This window comes from Notamacropus eugenii, chromosome 5 (genome assembly GCF_028372415.1).
Source record: "Notamacropus eugenii isolate mMacEug1 chromosome 5, mMacEug1.pri_v2, whole genome shotgun sequence".
In the NCBI taxonomy this organism is placed as follows: domain Eukaryota; kingdom Metazoa; phylum Chordata; class Mammalia; order Diprotodontia; family Macropodidae; genus Notamacropus; species Notamacropus eugenii.
Genome location: NC_092876.1, coordinates 266,902,935 through 266,919,880, shown reverse-complemented (window position 1 = coordinate 266,919,880; position 16,946 = coordinate 266,902,935). Strand labels below are relative to the sequence as shown.

Below are 16,946 nucleotides of genomic sequence, written 5' to 3'. Positions count from 1 at the left end.
CTATACTTTTTCTTTGCTTTGCTGCAGGTATTTTCCTTTGTCTCTGGCCTCGAGGTCTTAGCCATTTCTGTTGCTATGCATGTTGTGAGGAGTCTTCAAATTATAAGAAATAAGAGGGAGGATTGTGAGAGATGATCTCTCAGAAATGAAGCCTCCTCAAAGAGTTGTTTCTTGTTTTATTAAGACACGCTCCCTTGAACATCTGCAGCTAGCTGACCTTGTAGAGAAGCATGCTTTGTCACATATCTTGTACTGTGCCGGACTCCCCATTCATCCCGACCTTGTCTATGTCCTACATCCCCCCACCTTCTTTTTTTGCTGAACAAACAGTTCCCTGTTTAGCACCTTTTTGTCCTTCGTTCCTGGAGAGAAGTTCCCTTGTTTAGACTGTGAGCTCTGAGGCCCAGTCAATGGGAGAAGGAGCCAATGGATGGTGGGGGTTCCCTGTTAGGGACTATATAAACTTGCTTTGAGCTGTGCATATTTGTACTCCCTGGCTGGCAGTATTGGGACGACGAAGTGGGAGGGGGGGGGGTACCGTTTCTCATGAGAAAGCAATAAACTTTTTCACCTTTCCGAAGGCAAGTCTCTGACTGATTGTTACAAGGGGATCAAAAATACCCCCCACACAATGAATTCTCTTCCTCAGTTGTTTGATGCAATCTTTATAAGAAGAATGCATTTTTTCATAGGAAATTAATTAGATTTAATGTTCTAATCTAGAAATATAAATCAAATGGCTTTAATTGCTTTTTCTTCCTGACCACCCCCAACCCCCACCCCAATACTAGGAACTGCCAAAGAAATAAGATAAAGTTTCTTACAAGCAGCTTAAAATTTACAAACAATCCCTGCCCCTCCTAAAGAATAGTTATCAGTCAAGGCAACAACTGTGAAATAAATTAAATACCAAACTGCTAAGTGAATATGAGGTCAGACTATTTGAGGTAGGTTTCCTGGGAAAGGGAATTTTGAGCCAGGTTTCAGAAAAAAAAATTGAGATTGATGGAGAGGTAAAAAGAAAACATTCTATACTAGCAGGGGCAGTAAATTGAGTAAATTTGTGGAGTTGAAAATAAACAGTTTGTATTTAGAAGATGACAGACAAATGTGTTTTGTGTGGAAAAAATGAGTTGGAATGAGAGAGGATAAAAAGATACAGGGGAGTCAATAGAATACTAGGTTGAGGAGTGAGATGGATAATAAGAAACTACTATAGATTCCTGAAAGGGAGAAGGATATGAAAATAGTGTTTGAGGAAAAGGAGGAGGAGGAAATAAGCATAATGCCTTGTATGTGCCAGGCACTTTTACAAATACCTCAAGTATTCCTTACAATAACCCTGAGGGTAGGTGCTATTATTATCATCCCCATTTTACAATCGAGGAAACTAAGGCAGATAAGATTTTTTTTTCTTTAAGTGACTTGCCCAGGGTCCCATAGGTAATGTTTGAAGTGGGATCTGAACTCAGGTCTTTCCTGACGCTTCCTTTTATTAAACCAACAGCTGCCCTTGCTAGGAAGGGAGGAGAAGATGCTACAGACTCATTCTAAGAAACTGGGCTTCCCAACTCCTTCAAGCATTTTTCTCTCCCTCAAAAACCATTGCAAACACTTTTTCAACTGAATTCCAAACTAAAATTCTCAAGTGTAGCTTTTATTCGCAAGGAAGGAGTGCCACACTACACAAGCCCAGCTGATCGCGCTACCTTTGTCCGAGCAGACCCAGCTTTCTGAGGTCCTTCATTAGGGTGTCTGACTGCTCCTCCGCTCTCCTCATCCCCTTCTGGAGCTGGGGCTGCTGCCACATCCGAATCCATCTGCAGTTTAGAAAGGGACAACACTGGGAGCATCAGACTGGCCCTAACTGGTTTGGGGTGTCTTACTTTCATTATTACACTGGCTTGGAAAAACGTCCTGTACCTTTAGTGGCCACGACACGGACGCACGAAAACGCCCGAATTGTAGATAAAGGAAAGGAGCCGGGGTCACAGCAGGGGCTCCCGCCGTGCTGGGGGCGTCCTGGAGGAGGCGTGATTACAGGGGCCTCCGTGGCTCAGGGGTGCGCTTCGTGACCTGGGCAAGGGGACGGGACCTTCTCCAGCGGCTCCAGTGACTTGCCCAGGGTCACACGGCTTAGCAAGGGTCGGAGGCAGGACGTGAACTCGGGTCTTCCCGACTCCAGGCCGGGCGCTCTATCCACTGCGCCACCTAGCGTCGCCCAAGTGGAGTGCAGGCGGTTGAACGAGAGGGTTGGCGTCCCAAGGACTCTCGCGCATTAACCACGACCTTAGACCGGTCCCTTTCTCGCGCTGGGTCTCGGTTTCCTCATCTGTTAAGTGAGAGGCGCTCGCCTTGTCAACAGCCGCCCAGGAGCAGGCGAACTTCCCCTTCCCCTCCCCCCGCGCCCGGAGGAGGAGTGAGCCCGGGCTCCTCTCCGTCCTCTCCATCCCCAGGCCTCCCAAGCCCCCCGGACCCTCACCCCAACGACTGTCCGGCGCTCCTCCTTCGTTCACCCCAATGCTTCAGTCAAGGCGGTTTCCACGGAGCTCCAAGCCCAGCTTCAAACCGACCGCTCCACAGCGAGGCAGCGCTCATGCGCATAGCGCCCCCTCGGCTAGAGAGCATCTTGGGAATTGTAGTTGTACACGCGACGGACCCGCGTCTCTAGAGCAAAAGGAGCCGTAGATAATATAGCAGGTATTTTGTTCGGTGACTCGCGGTGCTCGCTGGGACATGTAGTTCTGGATTGGATTTCCTCGCTCCTCAGGCACGACGGGAGGTAGTCAGGGTGTGTGTAGGGTGGGCTTTAGAGCTTCTGCGTGAAACCCTTCCTCTTCCCCTCCACGTGCTGGGGCTCTTTCTCTCAGACTACCATTTTGTATTTGCCACTTGGCTATGATGACTCTGGAGGAGAGAGTGGGGCCAACGACTTCCTGCAACTCTGCCTCCCTTACTTCCAACTTACCTAGGAATCAAAAGACAGCACCCATGCCAACCACTTTATAAGCCGATTTAGTCATTCGGTAAGCATTAATTCAGCTATTCATTATTTATTAAGCATGCATGTCTATCAGATATAAGCAAGGGTGCACCTACTAAGCGCCTACTTCTTTGTTACTGTGTGCACGTGCGTATACGTCCTTAGAATGGAAGTGGGAACAAATATATTTATTACTAACTTTATACTTATTCTCTCTCTATTTTCATATGTACTAGTTTTCTCTTGCACTAGAATCATTGGGAGTAGAGATGGTTTCATTTTTTGCACCCTGTACCCCTTGCCTAGCATGGTGCCTGGCACACGTAGTGGGTGTTGAATAAATTCTTCTTGATTATTTGATTTATTTACACCTGGAAGAGGCCTTAGACATCAATGAAATTCAGCTGACCTCATTTTGCAGGTGAGGAAACCAAGGTTCAGGGAGACTTAGGGATTTTCCTGAGGTTGTACAAGTCATAAACAGCAAAACCCGAATTCAGACCTTAGGGTTTGAATCTACTTCCTCCTCTTCAGGTGCTCCCCTTATTGTTCAAGCCATGAGATGGGGTCCTGGCCTTCTGTCTCGACTCCCCAGTCACCCTGGGTGGATCACTTCCCCCTCAGCTTCAGTTGTTGCACATCCTTCAGTCTCCAAGAGGCCCATGATATCCAGAAGGTGATGCTGTAACTGATAAGTGAATGGATTTGAGTGAGGGAGGGCTGTGCAGGTCACCAGCCTCACTTTCTCCTCCAGAGCCATCTGGATCCAGTGGCCAGATATTCATCAGTGTGTGGGATGGCTCAGGTCCCTACATAAATCAATTACTCAGAGGCCTCTCAAAGTGATGACAGAAAAGAGATTTATTCGATTCTCGAGAATCTGGACAATCCTACAGCAGTTCACCTGGAGTAGGAGAGCCGAAGACAAAGAAAGGGCAGTGATTTATATAGACTCTAACGCAAGTCCCTCCCCCCCCCCACTGACCATTATCCTCATTAGCTGAGAATATGATCTTACATTCTAGACACAAAATCTAACCAATCCCTTTTGAAATGAAGACATTGAAGAATTAGGTAAACTTTATCCAATCATTGAGACCCTAATGTACTACACAGTTTTATATCCTTATATGGAATTATTCTGTTCTAAAAATATAGTAACTGAGTGGGATAGACTTGGTGAAGACTCCTCAGATTGTGGTTTTCTCCCAAGGGTGAGGTGGGGCCTGGAGGCTCGGGGCTGCAGTGTTTTTGGAATAGAATAGTTCCATATAAGGTATAAAACTGTGTGGTGTACTGGGGTCTCAATGATTGGACAAAACTTGCGTAATTCCTCGATGTCTTCATTTCAAAGGGATTGGTTAGATCTCGTGTCTAGAATGTAAGACCATATCCTCAGCTAATGAGGATAATGGTCAGTGGGGGGGAGGAGGGACTTGCGTTAGGGTTTATAAATCACTGTCCTGATTTTTATCTTCGGCTTTCCTACTCCAGGTGAACTGCTGTGGGATTGTCCAGATTCTCGAGAATCGAATAAATCACTTTTCTGTCATCACTTTGAGAGGCCTCTGAGTAATTGATTTATGTAGGGACCTGAGCCATCCCACACAGTTTGGGGGCACGTACCGGGATCTGTGACCTTTCTGAGAGACGGCTGACAGCTCAGTCCAAGGACTTGGGCGCCCGTGGGGAGATTTCCCCATTGTCCTTGAAAGGAGCTGCTGGGCCTCCCTCTCTGCAAGGTAACGACCTGAAGCAGAGGAACTCAGTGAAGACAGAAAAGAATAGAGATAAGGACTCCAAAGACTCCGAAGCTGTGAAGTGTGTAAAAATGCCAACCGGTTGGTGTTGAAGTTTGCAGTCAGGCAACTTGTACGCGTATACAACCCAGCGGTAAGCGCGGGGGGGGGGTCTGGGGGGTCAATTCGTTGAGTCTTAGATAGACTCGGGGAGAAGGTGACGACTCCCAACCAAATTAGTGGACTGCGGGACCCCAGGGTGAAGGGCCCCCCCAAAAACGTTTGCTGGGTGACTGTTGGTGACGGGCGACCCTCACCAGAGAGCTGGCAAGAGAAGCTAGCAAGGGAGCTAGCATAATTCGTTGAGTCTCAGACTCGGAGGTGTTGGCGACAACCCTCGACCAAAGGAGCCAGCAGGAGAAGCTAGCAAGGGAGCTAGCATAATTCGTTGAGTCTCAGACTCGGAGGTGTTGGTGACAACCCTCGACCAAAATGGGACAAAAGCAGTCCAGGAATAGAGCTTCGGAGTGGAGTCAGGAAGAGATACCGGTAAATAGTCCCTTGGGAAACCGATTACAAAATTGGCATGAATTACCAAAATTATAGAGAAAAGAATGTAGAAGAAGATGATTAAGTACTGTTGTTTCATATGGGGTGAAAAGACATTGGAGGAGGAGGAGGCACAATCTGGCCCAAATATGGTTCCTCCGAGGACTGGGTGTGACAAAAATTTAAACCTATATGTCCTATTCTGTTCTGTTAAATGTTTTGTCTGTATATGTTGTGTTGGTATTTCTGTGTGAATGAAAGTCTGTGTGTCTCTGTTTTTATCTGATAAGGTTGTAAATTTAGCCAGCCAGCCTGCAGGAGCAGAAAGGCTGAGCTGAACTGTCCTTGAAATTCCTGTTACTCCCTTTCTTCAACCCCTCCAGACTAGTTTCAGAGGGGTGGAGGGACAAGGAGGGAGAGAAAAAAAAAAAAATTCTTTTTCCCTCAGACCTAAGAGGCATGCTAGCAACCAATTAACCATTTCCTGCCTCACCCAAAAGAAGAAATTTTAGTGTAATGGGAAATAACAGAAAGTTAAGTGAATTCATTCTGGTCGTATTTGGAATTGTGAATAGGTGAAATGTGTCATTCTTAATTTAATGCTTCAGATAGGTTAGAATTTATTAAAGTTTGGTGGAAGTAAGCAGAAGATTAGAAAGTAAAAAAAATCTCAAGTAAGCAACTTAGAGCTGAGAGTTTTGGATTTAGGTTTAATTAGATCAATATATTTGATGCCAGACAATGTATTTAAAGTAAAAAGATAATAAGTTTAGGTTTTTCTTTTTCTTTGCAGGGTGGGAGGGCCAGAAAGGGGTGGCCTTGGGAATCCTGGCACAAATAAGAGGAGGGCAGAGACACCCAGCAGCATTTCTGCCAAAAATGTTAGCTCCATTAACAAAAGGATAGGTATTTGTTAGATGCAACATTAATCTAATAGATTGGGGTTTTAAAAAGATGTAATAGAAATTTGATAATTTGAAACTTAAAAAGAGCTGAATAGGTTAATGGCTTCTTTTAAGTTTTAAGTAAACTTAAATAAGTTTAAATTTTTAGGTAATCCATCTAAATATTGTATTAGAAATTGCATTGTTAAGCTAGTTTGTGAATTGGTTAAAAAGAGTTGTTATGAATTGTTTTTTTGTAAGAGTTTTCTTGTTGTAGCATTCTTATTAAGAAAATGAGAATGCTTTAAAAATGTACGGGTATATATATATATAGGTGTGATTTTCAAGCCTGTTTCATCTGAGCATGTATTATGTTAAAAGTTTATTTCTGTTGTTGAAAAGGAAATTTTAGCTAAAATTGTTTTTGCCATGAATCAAGCATTTACTCTAAAGTTATTTTTGTAAAAGAAAGTTTATGGGCAAATATGAAAAGGCTGTGGGTTTAGGTCTTGTGATTTCTGTCAATTAGTTTCAAGGGGATTGTGATAAATTGTAAACTGTTCATAAGAGAAGACATATTTGCTGTATTAAGAAATACTTTGTAAAATCTTTCGTATGGGTTTTTGAAAGGCCTATCCAATTCGTATTTGTAAGTTACAAAAGTGGGAAGAATTTAGTTTCTCTAATAGGATATGAAAATACAATTGATGTCATCTGAAATTTATTGTTCAGGTTCATAGCTAAAACAATTTGTTACCACTTACAAAATTATGTTTGCCATTTGTAATTCTAATGCTAAAACCTAAAGCCGGTACACTGTGTGTATATGTGGGAAAAGAAGCTGTCCTCAGGCTAGTAACAAGTACAGCCCCAGCAGCTGAGGAGATTGTATATAGAACTTGCTTTGGTGAGAATTTGAAAATGTACAAGAAATGATCTTCAGTGATTGGCTTCTTAGGGCAAATTTAAGATCTAAGAGGTAAATAAAATCCCTGGGGACATTCTTTCTAAATCTAATGAGAATAGATATTGTATCATTGTTACACAGAACAAAATTGGGATTCAAAGTTAGCTGTAATTGTATTTTATTTACAGGGGGATTCAAGGAAAGGAATCCCTTATAAAAAGGGGGGGGGGGGCAGGTGGTCTGGGAGCTCCAGGAATGGTCTTGATGGGAGTGGCCAGTAAACTGGAGATTTGGACTGATAGAATTAAGAGTGGGAAGTAGAATAGACTTGGGTATAGTGATAAGAGTGGACCTTAGGAGAGCCGGTTCACGTGGAAAAACCAAGGAGTTTTCAAGGTGAGGTTTTCCAAGGCCTTTAGACAAATGGGACTAAAACTTTTTGGGGTAATGGACAAAGGTCCCAACTTGGAGTGAGATCTTTACAGGTTACAAAATGATGTAAAAGCAATTAGTATTAAAACAATTAACTGAATTAATTACTGAGACTAAATCAGAGGCATCTTCAGTTTGGGGAAAGAATTTCAGTCTAATTTTCTTAGAGGTAGGTAGCCTCTGGTAATATTTGGCATTGAAAGTTAAATGATTGTTTTGATTTGAATTCATTACATGAACATAAAAATTCAAGTTAGTGTTTGAACTTATCACATGTGTAGCTCATTCTTTTAGATTGAGCAGGGTTAGAAAGGGATAAAGTAGTTTGGGAAACAGATATAAATCTATTAGAGCAATGACTTATGATTGTTATTCAATCAGGAACTAGAACATGTATAGGAAGGCATGTAGGCTACTTAGACCTGCTTCAAAGATGTTCCTTGGCCAATGTGAAATTAGTCATGTCTGAAACTGATTATTGGAGCTTGCTATTTTAAGATTTTTGTGGGACTATTAACTGACTGTTCTTCTGAGTCTAACTCCAGGTGTGGATAGCAAGAGAGGTGGTCTGAGCCACTGATCCATGATGCCAATAAGCCTGTGAGATGCTGGTATGAACTGCAAAAAGGTGATCTCATGGGAAGGTCGGGAGAGCGACTGTTCAGTCTGGGCTGAGGTAGGATTTTCCTGACTCAATTTCCCCACTGACACCTGGCAGACTTGAAGCCTGGCTGAATGCCAGTTGACAACCTACTCCTGCCTGGAACTGACGTGAAGTAAGGGAGATGTTTCCCTGCAATGTCCCTACTCTTAGTGGCAAATTCCTAAAATCAGAAGTTTTGTAAGTAATAATACCAGATCTGTTGAATAATAGATTGTTGGTAGGGGAACATCTGAGGTTAAGTCTAACATTGAGCTAACAGGTTTAGGACTTTAGAACAACAACAATAAGTTAGGGTCCTCTAATTCTTAGTAATGGTGTGGAGATGATTAGGTTAAGGGCTTGTGAGGCTAGCATGCATAGTTATTATTTTGTCCTAGTTGGTTAATGCTAAATGAAAAATGGTTTGTAGACTATATTGTAAATGCTTCAAAAGAAGCATCACATGATCAGAAGTTGGAATTGTTTTATGATGTGATATGCACTGTGTTAAGAATGATTATTTATTGTATTTATATAAGTACTGGAGCCTGGTGTTGACTCCTTAGTGAAATCTCATCTTCCTAATGAGGGAATGAATAATGACTTGCTGTGAAATGTAGAAGCTGCATTTTAACGTGAATTTCTTATTTTTCTTTAAAAAAAAAAAAATGATAATTTGTCAAAGTTTCAATTTCGATTTTTGTAAGAATGATAGGATTGGTAATCTAAGATGGTATTAAGTTCAATTCTGTAGGAGAGTGGACATCTGGATTTCTACAAGAAGATAAAGAAAAGAAGATGCTGAGATGCTGTGCTGACGACTGTTTGAAGGAGCATCCAGATCAGAAAATTGCATAAGATGATATTTCTCCCCAGACTGCTGTATGAGATGGAACCTCTAAATGGACAGTTCATTAATTTAAATCTCTGTATCTGTACTTATGACAAGGGGACTGCCCCCCTGTAATTTGCTAATGCTTCAGTCAACTTTGCTTTCTTCCCATATTCATATAAAAAGGAAGATAGATGAAGGGAAGGATTCATAAGGGAAAGAATGTGAAGAGGTATTTATTGATTGGATTTAGGTATGGAAAAAGGAAAAATAAGAGGAGGGGAGGAATATGGGTAAGTTGAACCTTGAACTATCTATTCCCCCATACCAATTCAGAAAATGTTTAGCATGATTGGGAAGCCAGTAGACAAAGTTATGGAAGGTTATTGCATTTAAAATTTTAAAGTTGTTTACTTTCATTTATAATTATTGCTATTAGTTAATAACTCTCAAGCTTCATGCTTGGAGACACACTTTGTCAGTATTAAAGCTCCATTTGAAGCGTGTGTGAGAACACACAGAATTTGGAAAAGGATGGCCAACTTGCATACAGGCTGTGGCAGCCACTGCCCTCCTAGTAGAAGAAAGTAGAAAAATCACTTTTGGAGGCTGTTTGATTGTGAGTGTACCTCATCAGGTGCGATCTATCTTAAATCAGAGAGCTGGGAGATGGCTGACAGATTCAAGAATTTTAAAGTATGAGGCCATATTATTAGAAAAGGATGATTTAATACTGTCCCAAGACCATAACCTTAATCCAGCTAGTTTTCTGTCAGCCTCACCCGAGGAGCCTGTAAATTTGGAACACTGCTGTTTGGATATAACTGATTATCAGACAAAAGTGCGGGAGGATTTACAAGAATCCCCTTTGTTTGAGGGAGTGAATTGGTTTATAGATGGGTCCTCCCGGGTGATAGAAGGAAAGAGACAGAATGGGTGTGCCATAATAGATGGAGATAGAAGTTCTCTAGTACAAGCTAGTAGCTTACCTAAGACTTGGTCAGCACAAACTTGTGAACTGTATGCTTTGCATCAAGCTTTAAAATTATTAGAAGGGAAAGAAGGATCTATATATACAGACTCTAAGTATGTTTGGGGAGTAGCACATGTTTTTGGAAAAATTTGGGAAGAAAGAGGAATGGTAAATAGTAAGGGAAAGGAACTAGCTCATACCACCCTACTGACTAAAGTATTGAGTAGTTTACTGTTGCCCAAAGCAATTGCTATTGTGCATGTGAAAGGACATCAAATAGGGAATACCTTTGAGGCTAGAGGTAATCGCCTTGCTGATGAGGAAGCGAGGAAGGCTGGGGAAAAGGAACCTGGACAGACTGCAATGTTGGTATTAATTCCTACTTTGCCTCCCAATCTCCCCTCCCCATCCTATACTCAGGAAGAGAAGAAAAAGGCTCAAGACTTGAGAGCCAAGGAGACAGAAGGAGGGCGCTGGTTTCTCCCGGATGGCCGTGAGGTACTGACCAAGGCAGGGATGAGACGAGTCTTGCAATACCTACATCAAGGTAGTCATTGGGATGTCCAAAACCTGTGTGATGCTGTATTGACCAAGTTTGTGTCACCGGGCTTATACACACTGGCCAGACAATTGGTGGAGGGTTGTCTGATTTGTCGAAGGACGAATAATACTGCTCAACGCCACCCCCCCCAAAGGGGGCAGGCCCCCGGGATACAGACCCTTCCAAAGCATTCAGGTGGACTTCACCGAACTACCATCAGTGGGCAGTCTCAAATACCTGCTAGTCATAGTAGATCACCTGACCTCATGGGTAGAAGCCTTTCCCTTATCACGAGCTACTGCCTCCTCAGTTAGTAAGATATTATTGGAACAGATAATTCCACGGTATGGCATGGTGGAGAGGATACTGCCAAGGTTTTGCAGTCATTAATAAAAGCACTGGAGATTACTTGGGAGTTTCACACTCCCTGGCATTCTCCTTCCTCAGGCAAAGTAGAAAGAATGAATCAGGGAAACAGCATCCAGGGGTTCCTCTATATGATGATCTAGCAAAAAGAAAGAGGAACATCGACACCTCCCTCACTCAGACTGGAAATGCAAATGGGTGGGGCGATACTTGGCCTCCTGAGAGGATAATCAGAGAGTATGGGCCTGCAACTTGGGCTCAAGATGGGAGCTGGGGTTATAGAACCCCTATATATCTATTAAACAGACTAATCAGACTTCAAGCAGTAGTTGAAATTATACCCAATCAAACAGCAAAGGCTTTGGACTTACTGGCTGATCAAGCCACACAAACTAGGGAAGCAGTACTGCAACATAGATTAATCTTAGATTATTTACTTGCAGAAGAAGGAGGAATTTGTGGGAAGCTCAATTTATCTACATGTTGCTTAAAAATTGATGATAATGGAAGGATAGTGAAAGAGATCACCAAGAATATCAGGAAGGTTGCTCATGTTCCCATACAAACTTGGGGCTCCCCTTTCAATACATCCTGGTGGTCCTGGTTTGAGGGGAGCTGGTGGAAGAGGTTACTGTGGTTTGGCCTTATAGCAATTAGTGGCATTGTATTACTTCCTATTTGTTTATCTTGTTTGATTTCACTAATTACTAAAATAGTTAGAAATTCTTTACTAAAACTTGCTGGAGTAGGAGAAAGGACTGAAGGAGCCATTCGACTGATGATATTAAAAAAGGAAGGTTGGGTACCTGTGGAGACAAGAGACATGAATGATCCTGATTGGGATGAGGAGATTAATAGACAGTGTGAGATTATGTTACAGAACTTTGGTTAAAACATCCGTGAGAAGTCTTCAGGCTGATAAAATAAGAGGAGGGATTGAGTGGGATAGACTTGGTGAAGACTCCTCAGATTGTGGTTTTCTCCCAAGGGTGAGGTGGGGCCTGGAGGCTCGGGGCTGCAGTGTTTTTGGAATAGAATAGTTCCATATAAGGTATAAAACTGTGTGGTGTACTGGGGTCTCAATGATTGGACAAAACTTGCGTAATTCCTCGATGTCTTCATTTCAAAGGGATTGGTTAGATCTCGTGTCTAGAATGTAAGACCATATCCTCAGCTAATGAGGATAATGGTCAGTGGGGGGGAGGAGGGACTTGCGTTAGGGTTTATAAATCACTGTCCTGATTTTTATCTTCGGCTTTCCTACTCCAGGTGAACTGCTGTGGGATTGTCCAGATTCTCGAGAATCGAATAAAACTCTTTTCTGTCATCACTTTGAGAGGCCTCTGAGTAATTGATTTATGTAGGGACCTGAGCCATCCCACACATAACCTTGAGCCTCTCAGTCTTACCTCACCTCTGGGAGAAGAACTACAATCTGAGAAGTCTTCACTAAACCTGTCCCACTCATCAGGAAGGCTGTGGATGGCCCAGGATGCCATGGGACGCCCTGGCCCTTTTAGGGTAAGGTCTTTTCAGGTTCTCTCTTTGAGTGAGATAGCCTGTTCAGTGAATAGGCCTCTTTAAGTAATTATTCAAGGGAAGGCCCTTAAATCAAAAAAGAAAAAAAAAATCAAACTGGGAGGGAAAGACCCTGAGGGTTCCTGGCCAAAAGAGAAACAGTTACTATTTACCTTTAGTACGCATAATAACAGCACAATGCCTAGTACACCGTAGGCTCTTAATAAATGCTTATTCCCTTCCACTTTATAAATGAACTATTGTATTATCTCAGTGCTTAAGTCCTTAAGGATCTAGCCCACCAGTACCTGGGAACAATACAACACTTCCAACCACCTTTAGCAGAAGGTCAGAGAATTGTGATCCCCCAGAAGGGGAACAGAAGGCAGACAATTCCCCAGACATGCTTCAAGGGATTTTCTCTGTTCCTAATGTAATTATAGGAAACTTGACCTTTTGATAATTACCATAACAAAAAAAGAAAAAAAACCCAACCCAAACCCATCCCCTACTTTTTTTGATGAACTCATTTTTTTTTTTCTAAATACACATTCATAGAAAACAAAACCAAACCAAACCACTCACTTCTCCATAAGGAATAGGTTGATATTAAAATGAATGAAACCTTCCTTCTTGTTGTTCAGTTGTGTCCAACTCTTTTTGACCCCATTTGGGATTTTCTTGGCAAAGATGCTAAAGTGGTTTCCCATTTTCTTCTCCAGCTCATTTTAGGGATCAAGAAACTAAGGCAAACAGAGTTAAGTGATTTGCCCAGGGTCACCCAGCTAGTAAGGGTCTAAGGCCAGATTTGAACTCAGAAAGATGAGTCTTTCTGATTTCAGGCCCAGCATTCTATCTATTGTACCACCTAGCCACCCCCATTCATTTACTAGCACAGTATAAATTGTCACTTGCCTTGTGAGAACAGGTATGTAGCTTTTTCTAAGTCTACACTGTACTTATCTGTATAGTTTTAAAGAACATTGAAATTGCTATATATCCAGCAAAGCCACAATAATTTGAGGAGATTCTGGGGGACACCTATCACTCTTTTAAAAAAAAAAAAACAAACCTTTGTAGCTAAAACACAATATGTTTTTGATCTTTCAGTGATCATGGAAGGAGCATGTTACCACTCCCAGTGCAATTAATGCAATTCCATCTTCCCCCTTGAGCCTCCACAGAGAAGCACCTCTCTACAGTAATGAATGCAGGCAGATCTAAGATGAGTCATCATTTACTTAGCAACCCAGGACTTGATTGAATTGACCTATTCTTTGTTATATCGCTTCTCACAACTCTTCTACTACAAGGATAGAGTGCACATCAAACCACAGTTGTAAACTCTCTTTATCAATCCTGTTAGTGCGGTATTAAAAGAAAAAATAAAAGCCCTACAAATCACTCAGGAAACCTAAGGCATTTCAGCAAAGGGGGCTTAATAAAGCTGTTAAGAGAACTGAAAAGCATTTCAGTCAATAGAGGGAGCTAATTATACTTCATTATTCAGATATTCTCCTGAACTGATTTTCAATTATCCGTAATCATAGGGGAGAAAGTTAACACAAATAATAGCTCATAGATAATCTTCCCACTGCAGTTGAACAATTGTGTCACCTTTCTCCCTAAAGAGCTTTTTTTTTTTTTTACTAGAAATGCTAACAAGAAGCCTGATTGACTAATTTTAAGATTTCTTTTTTCCTTCTTTCTTATCCGTCCAAGTAAGTAACATGACCTAATTAAAATGACTAGAAGGCAGGAAATGGTAAGGAGAAAAAGAAGCTGAGGTAGAGATAAATTAATTTGTAACCTGGATAATCAGCCCCCGAATAGCTGAGAACTGACTAAACAATTCCATTTTAATATCTTAATCCAAAATCCCCAAAAAGAAAATTTCCCTTTATTTTTGTGGTTTTTTTGTTAGCCCAGTTGATGATTTGATAGACCAATTTTTTTATACTTTTTGAGGTTATGGAACCCTTTTGAATGGGTTTTCATTTTATGGAGCAGGGTTGGGGGCCCTGAAGTTGGCTAACAGACACCAATTAAAAATGTTTACCCTTTTCATGGAAACCCCTAGAGATTCCATTTGGAAGACAACTTGAAAACCAGCTCTGTAAGCAATGACCGAAGTGATAATGTGTCAGACGAAGTCAAACTAGAGAATCTTGTTTTTATTTCCCGTCAAAATTAAAATTTACTTTTCCACTCTTTCATTCCTTCTTATATTTCTTTCCTCTTGAATTTTCAATTATTATGTAATTAAAGGCCAAAAAAAACTATACTCTTCTCTCTGACATGCTGACAGATACTAATAATGATTTAAGATTTGCAATTTGCTTAATGTGAATATTACAAAATTATTTGCAATATTTCCCCCTTCCCCCATTTTCCTCATAGTAAACTTGTAACTTAAACAAAGCTTTAACTCTAAGATGCCTTGAATCTCTTTGAGTGTCAAGGAATTTGAATTTCTAAAATTTTATTCATTCATTCATTTTGGTGCAAGTATTGTTTTTGTTTTTTTTTTTTAATTGGTTCTCTTAGACTCCAGAGCTTACCCTAGAGAAAAATTACTGCCTGCGCTTTTTATTTTTTTCTATGTATAGCTGGAAAAATTTCAGGGATAATCTATTTTGCTTTTGACTTATTTATATTTTATTTTTAAATGTAACAATCATCCAGTAAAATAGACATATCCATCTACATTGTAGAACAGAATAAGAAGAGTATACGTGAAATCTCTTATCTCCAGTATGAACAACTTGCTTATCTTTTTAAGTATGTAAGGTCAACCTATAGCTTTCAAAGCTGTCCTTTTTGTCTGTACTTCTTTTTGACTTAAGGAAGAGTCAGAATGAATAATTTTCTGGACATGATTCATTGTCATTTCCACCTAAGGAAATGCAAGCTATTTCTTCAGATTCTTTCTTTGCTTAAGGATGAAAATCTTCTTAAGGGGACTCTAACTTTTTCTGTGAAGATCTGAGAAGAGCAAGCTACCAGAGGTCATCTCATCTACCATGTAATGCTTCCAGGTTTGTGTCTTTTAGACTCATTGGCAGAAATTGTTGCTCATTCAACATTCTTCTATTCAGCAAACATTTATTTGTTCACTTATTTCAGTTGTGTCTGACTTTTCATGACCCTATTTGGGATTTTCTTGGCAAAGATACTAGAAACTCCAGCTCATTTTGCAGATGAAGAGCTGAGGCCAACAGTAAGTGACTTGCCTGGGATCGTACAACTAGTAAGTGTCTGAGGCCAGATTTGAACTTAGGAAGATGAGTTTTTCTGACTCCAGGCCCAGCATTTTATCCACTGCGTCACCTAGCTGGTGATTGTCACCTAGACATTTATCAAGAGTTTGATATGGACAAAGCACTGTGCTAAGCACTAAGATGAAAAGAGAAATGACAGTTCTTGCCCTCAAAGAGCTTACAATCTGATCCAGCTATAAAATAATGTAAAAAAAAGATGTTCAACCTACAAGAAAAGAGCAAAGTGTATTAAGAATACTAAGAAAGCAAAGATGATTTTTGATCGGTAGTCGGTTGTTGTTCATTCAATAAATATTTTTAAAAAATTTTAATCTGTCCCTCCTATTATTTTCCCATCTCTGAATGAGCAAATGAAAAATGAAAACCTCATTCCAAACATGCATTGAAACACATTCCCACATGGGCCATGGCTGGAAATATAGTTTCTCTTTGTTTTTTAAGTTCATCATTTGACTGGCAAGATGTGAAGGACATGTTTTATCTTTAGCCTTTTGAAATGATTATTTATCATTGCATTGATGAGAATTCTAAAGTCTTTCAAAGTTTCAAAAAGCATTTATTAAGAGCTTAGTAAGTGCTAGACATTATGCTAAGTGTTGAGGATACAGAGAAAGACAAAAAAAGTCCTTGCTCCCAAGGAAGGTTTACAGCTCCTTTGTAGATCTAGTCTAAGACTAAGATACTAGATACTAGAGTTGTGATAATATCACTGCTACTCTACCCCACAAACTCTGTAGATTAAATTACCTTTATTCTTGAGAGGTGATATATAGTAGGCAAAGGGAATAGGAATTTGCATGATTAGTGAAATTATCAATTCCAGTTGTATATGCTAGAAGTCTTATGCTTCTGGTGAAGTTAAAAGTTCTAGCCCTTCAGTAAAAAATGAGATATAGAGATATAGATATGTATGTCTGTATTTGTATGTATGTGTATGTACATATGTTATATGTGTATATCTCCAGTGGCTGGCATTGGTGACAAGATAATATGATAAGTATTGCCCCTTTCTTGAACAGTACACCACAAGCCCCCCAATTATTTCTCCCTCCTCTGTTTTCTCATAATGCAGGGCACAGGGGTGGAGAACCTGTGGCCTCGAGGCCCTCAGGTACAGCCCTTTGACTGAATCTGAACTTCATAGAACAAATCCCCTTAATAAAAGAATTTGTTCTGTAAGACTTGGACTCAGTCAACTGTACTCAAGAACTGAGAGGGCCACATTGTGACCTCGAGGCTGCAGGTTCCCCATCCCTGGAGCCTAGACCCTGCCTTTGCACTTATTTTCTGTTTCCTCA

General features: G+C 40.9%; 2 protein-coding genes across 27 annotated transcripts in view; one reads left to right on the top strand and one right to left on the bottom strand.

The window, feature by feature from the left end:
- Positions 1-2,617, bottom strand: part of CCDC150 (coiled-coil domain containing 150) — a 150,476-nt gene extending 147,859 nt beyond the window's left edge. For 12 of the 19 annotated variants that reach the window (XM_072612744.1, XM_072612747.1, XM_072612739.1 and 9 more), the window contains exons 1-2: positions 2,483-2,617; positions 1,710-2,332 (exon numbers count right to left, since the gene is read on the bottom strand). In XM_072612744.1, the coding sequence (XP_072468845.1) occupies positions 1,710-1,892 (183 nt within the window). In that variant the 5' untranslated portion in view covers positions 1,893-2,332; positions 2,483-2,617. The remainder of the gene's footprint in view (positions 1-1,709; positions 2,333-2,482) is intronic. The other 7 variants (XM_072612748.1, XM_072612738.1, XM_072612745.1 and 4 more) reach the window with 2 other exon arrangements.
- Positions 2,618-4,127: 1,510 nt separating this feature from the next.
- The window catches only part of HECW2 (HECT, C2 and WW domain containing E3 ubiquitin protein ligase 2), a 507,687-nt gene continuing 494,868 nt past the window's right edge, over positions 4,128-16,946 (top strand). For 3 of the 8 annotated variants that reach the window (XM_072612722.1, XM_072612732.1, XM_072612724.1), the window contains exons 1-2: positions 4,889-12,370; positions 15,309-15,405. The gene's annotated coding sequence lies outside the window, so the exon portion shown is untranslated. The other 5 variants (XM_072612727.1, XM_072612726.1, XM_072612723.1 and 2 more) reach the window with 5 other exon arrangements.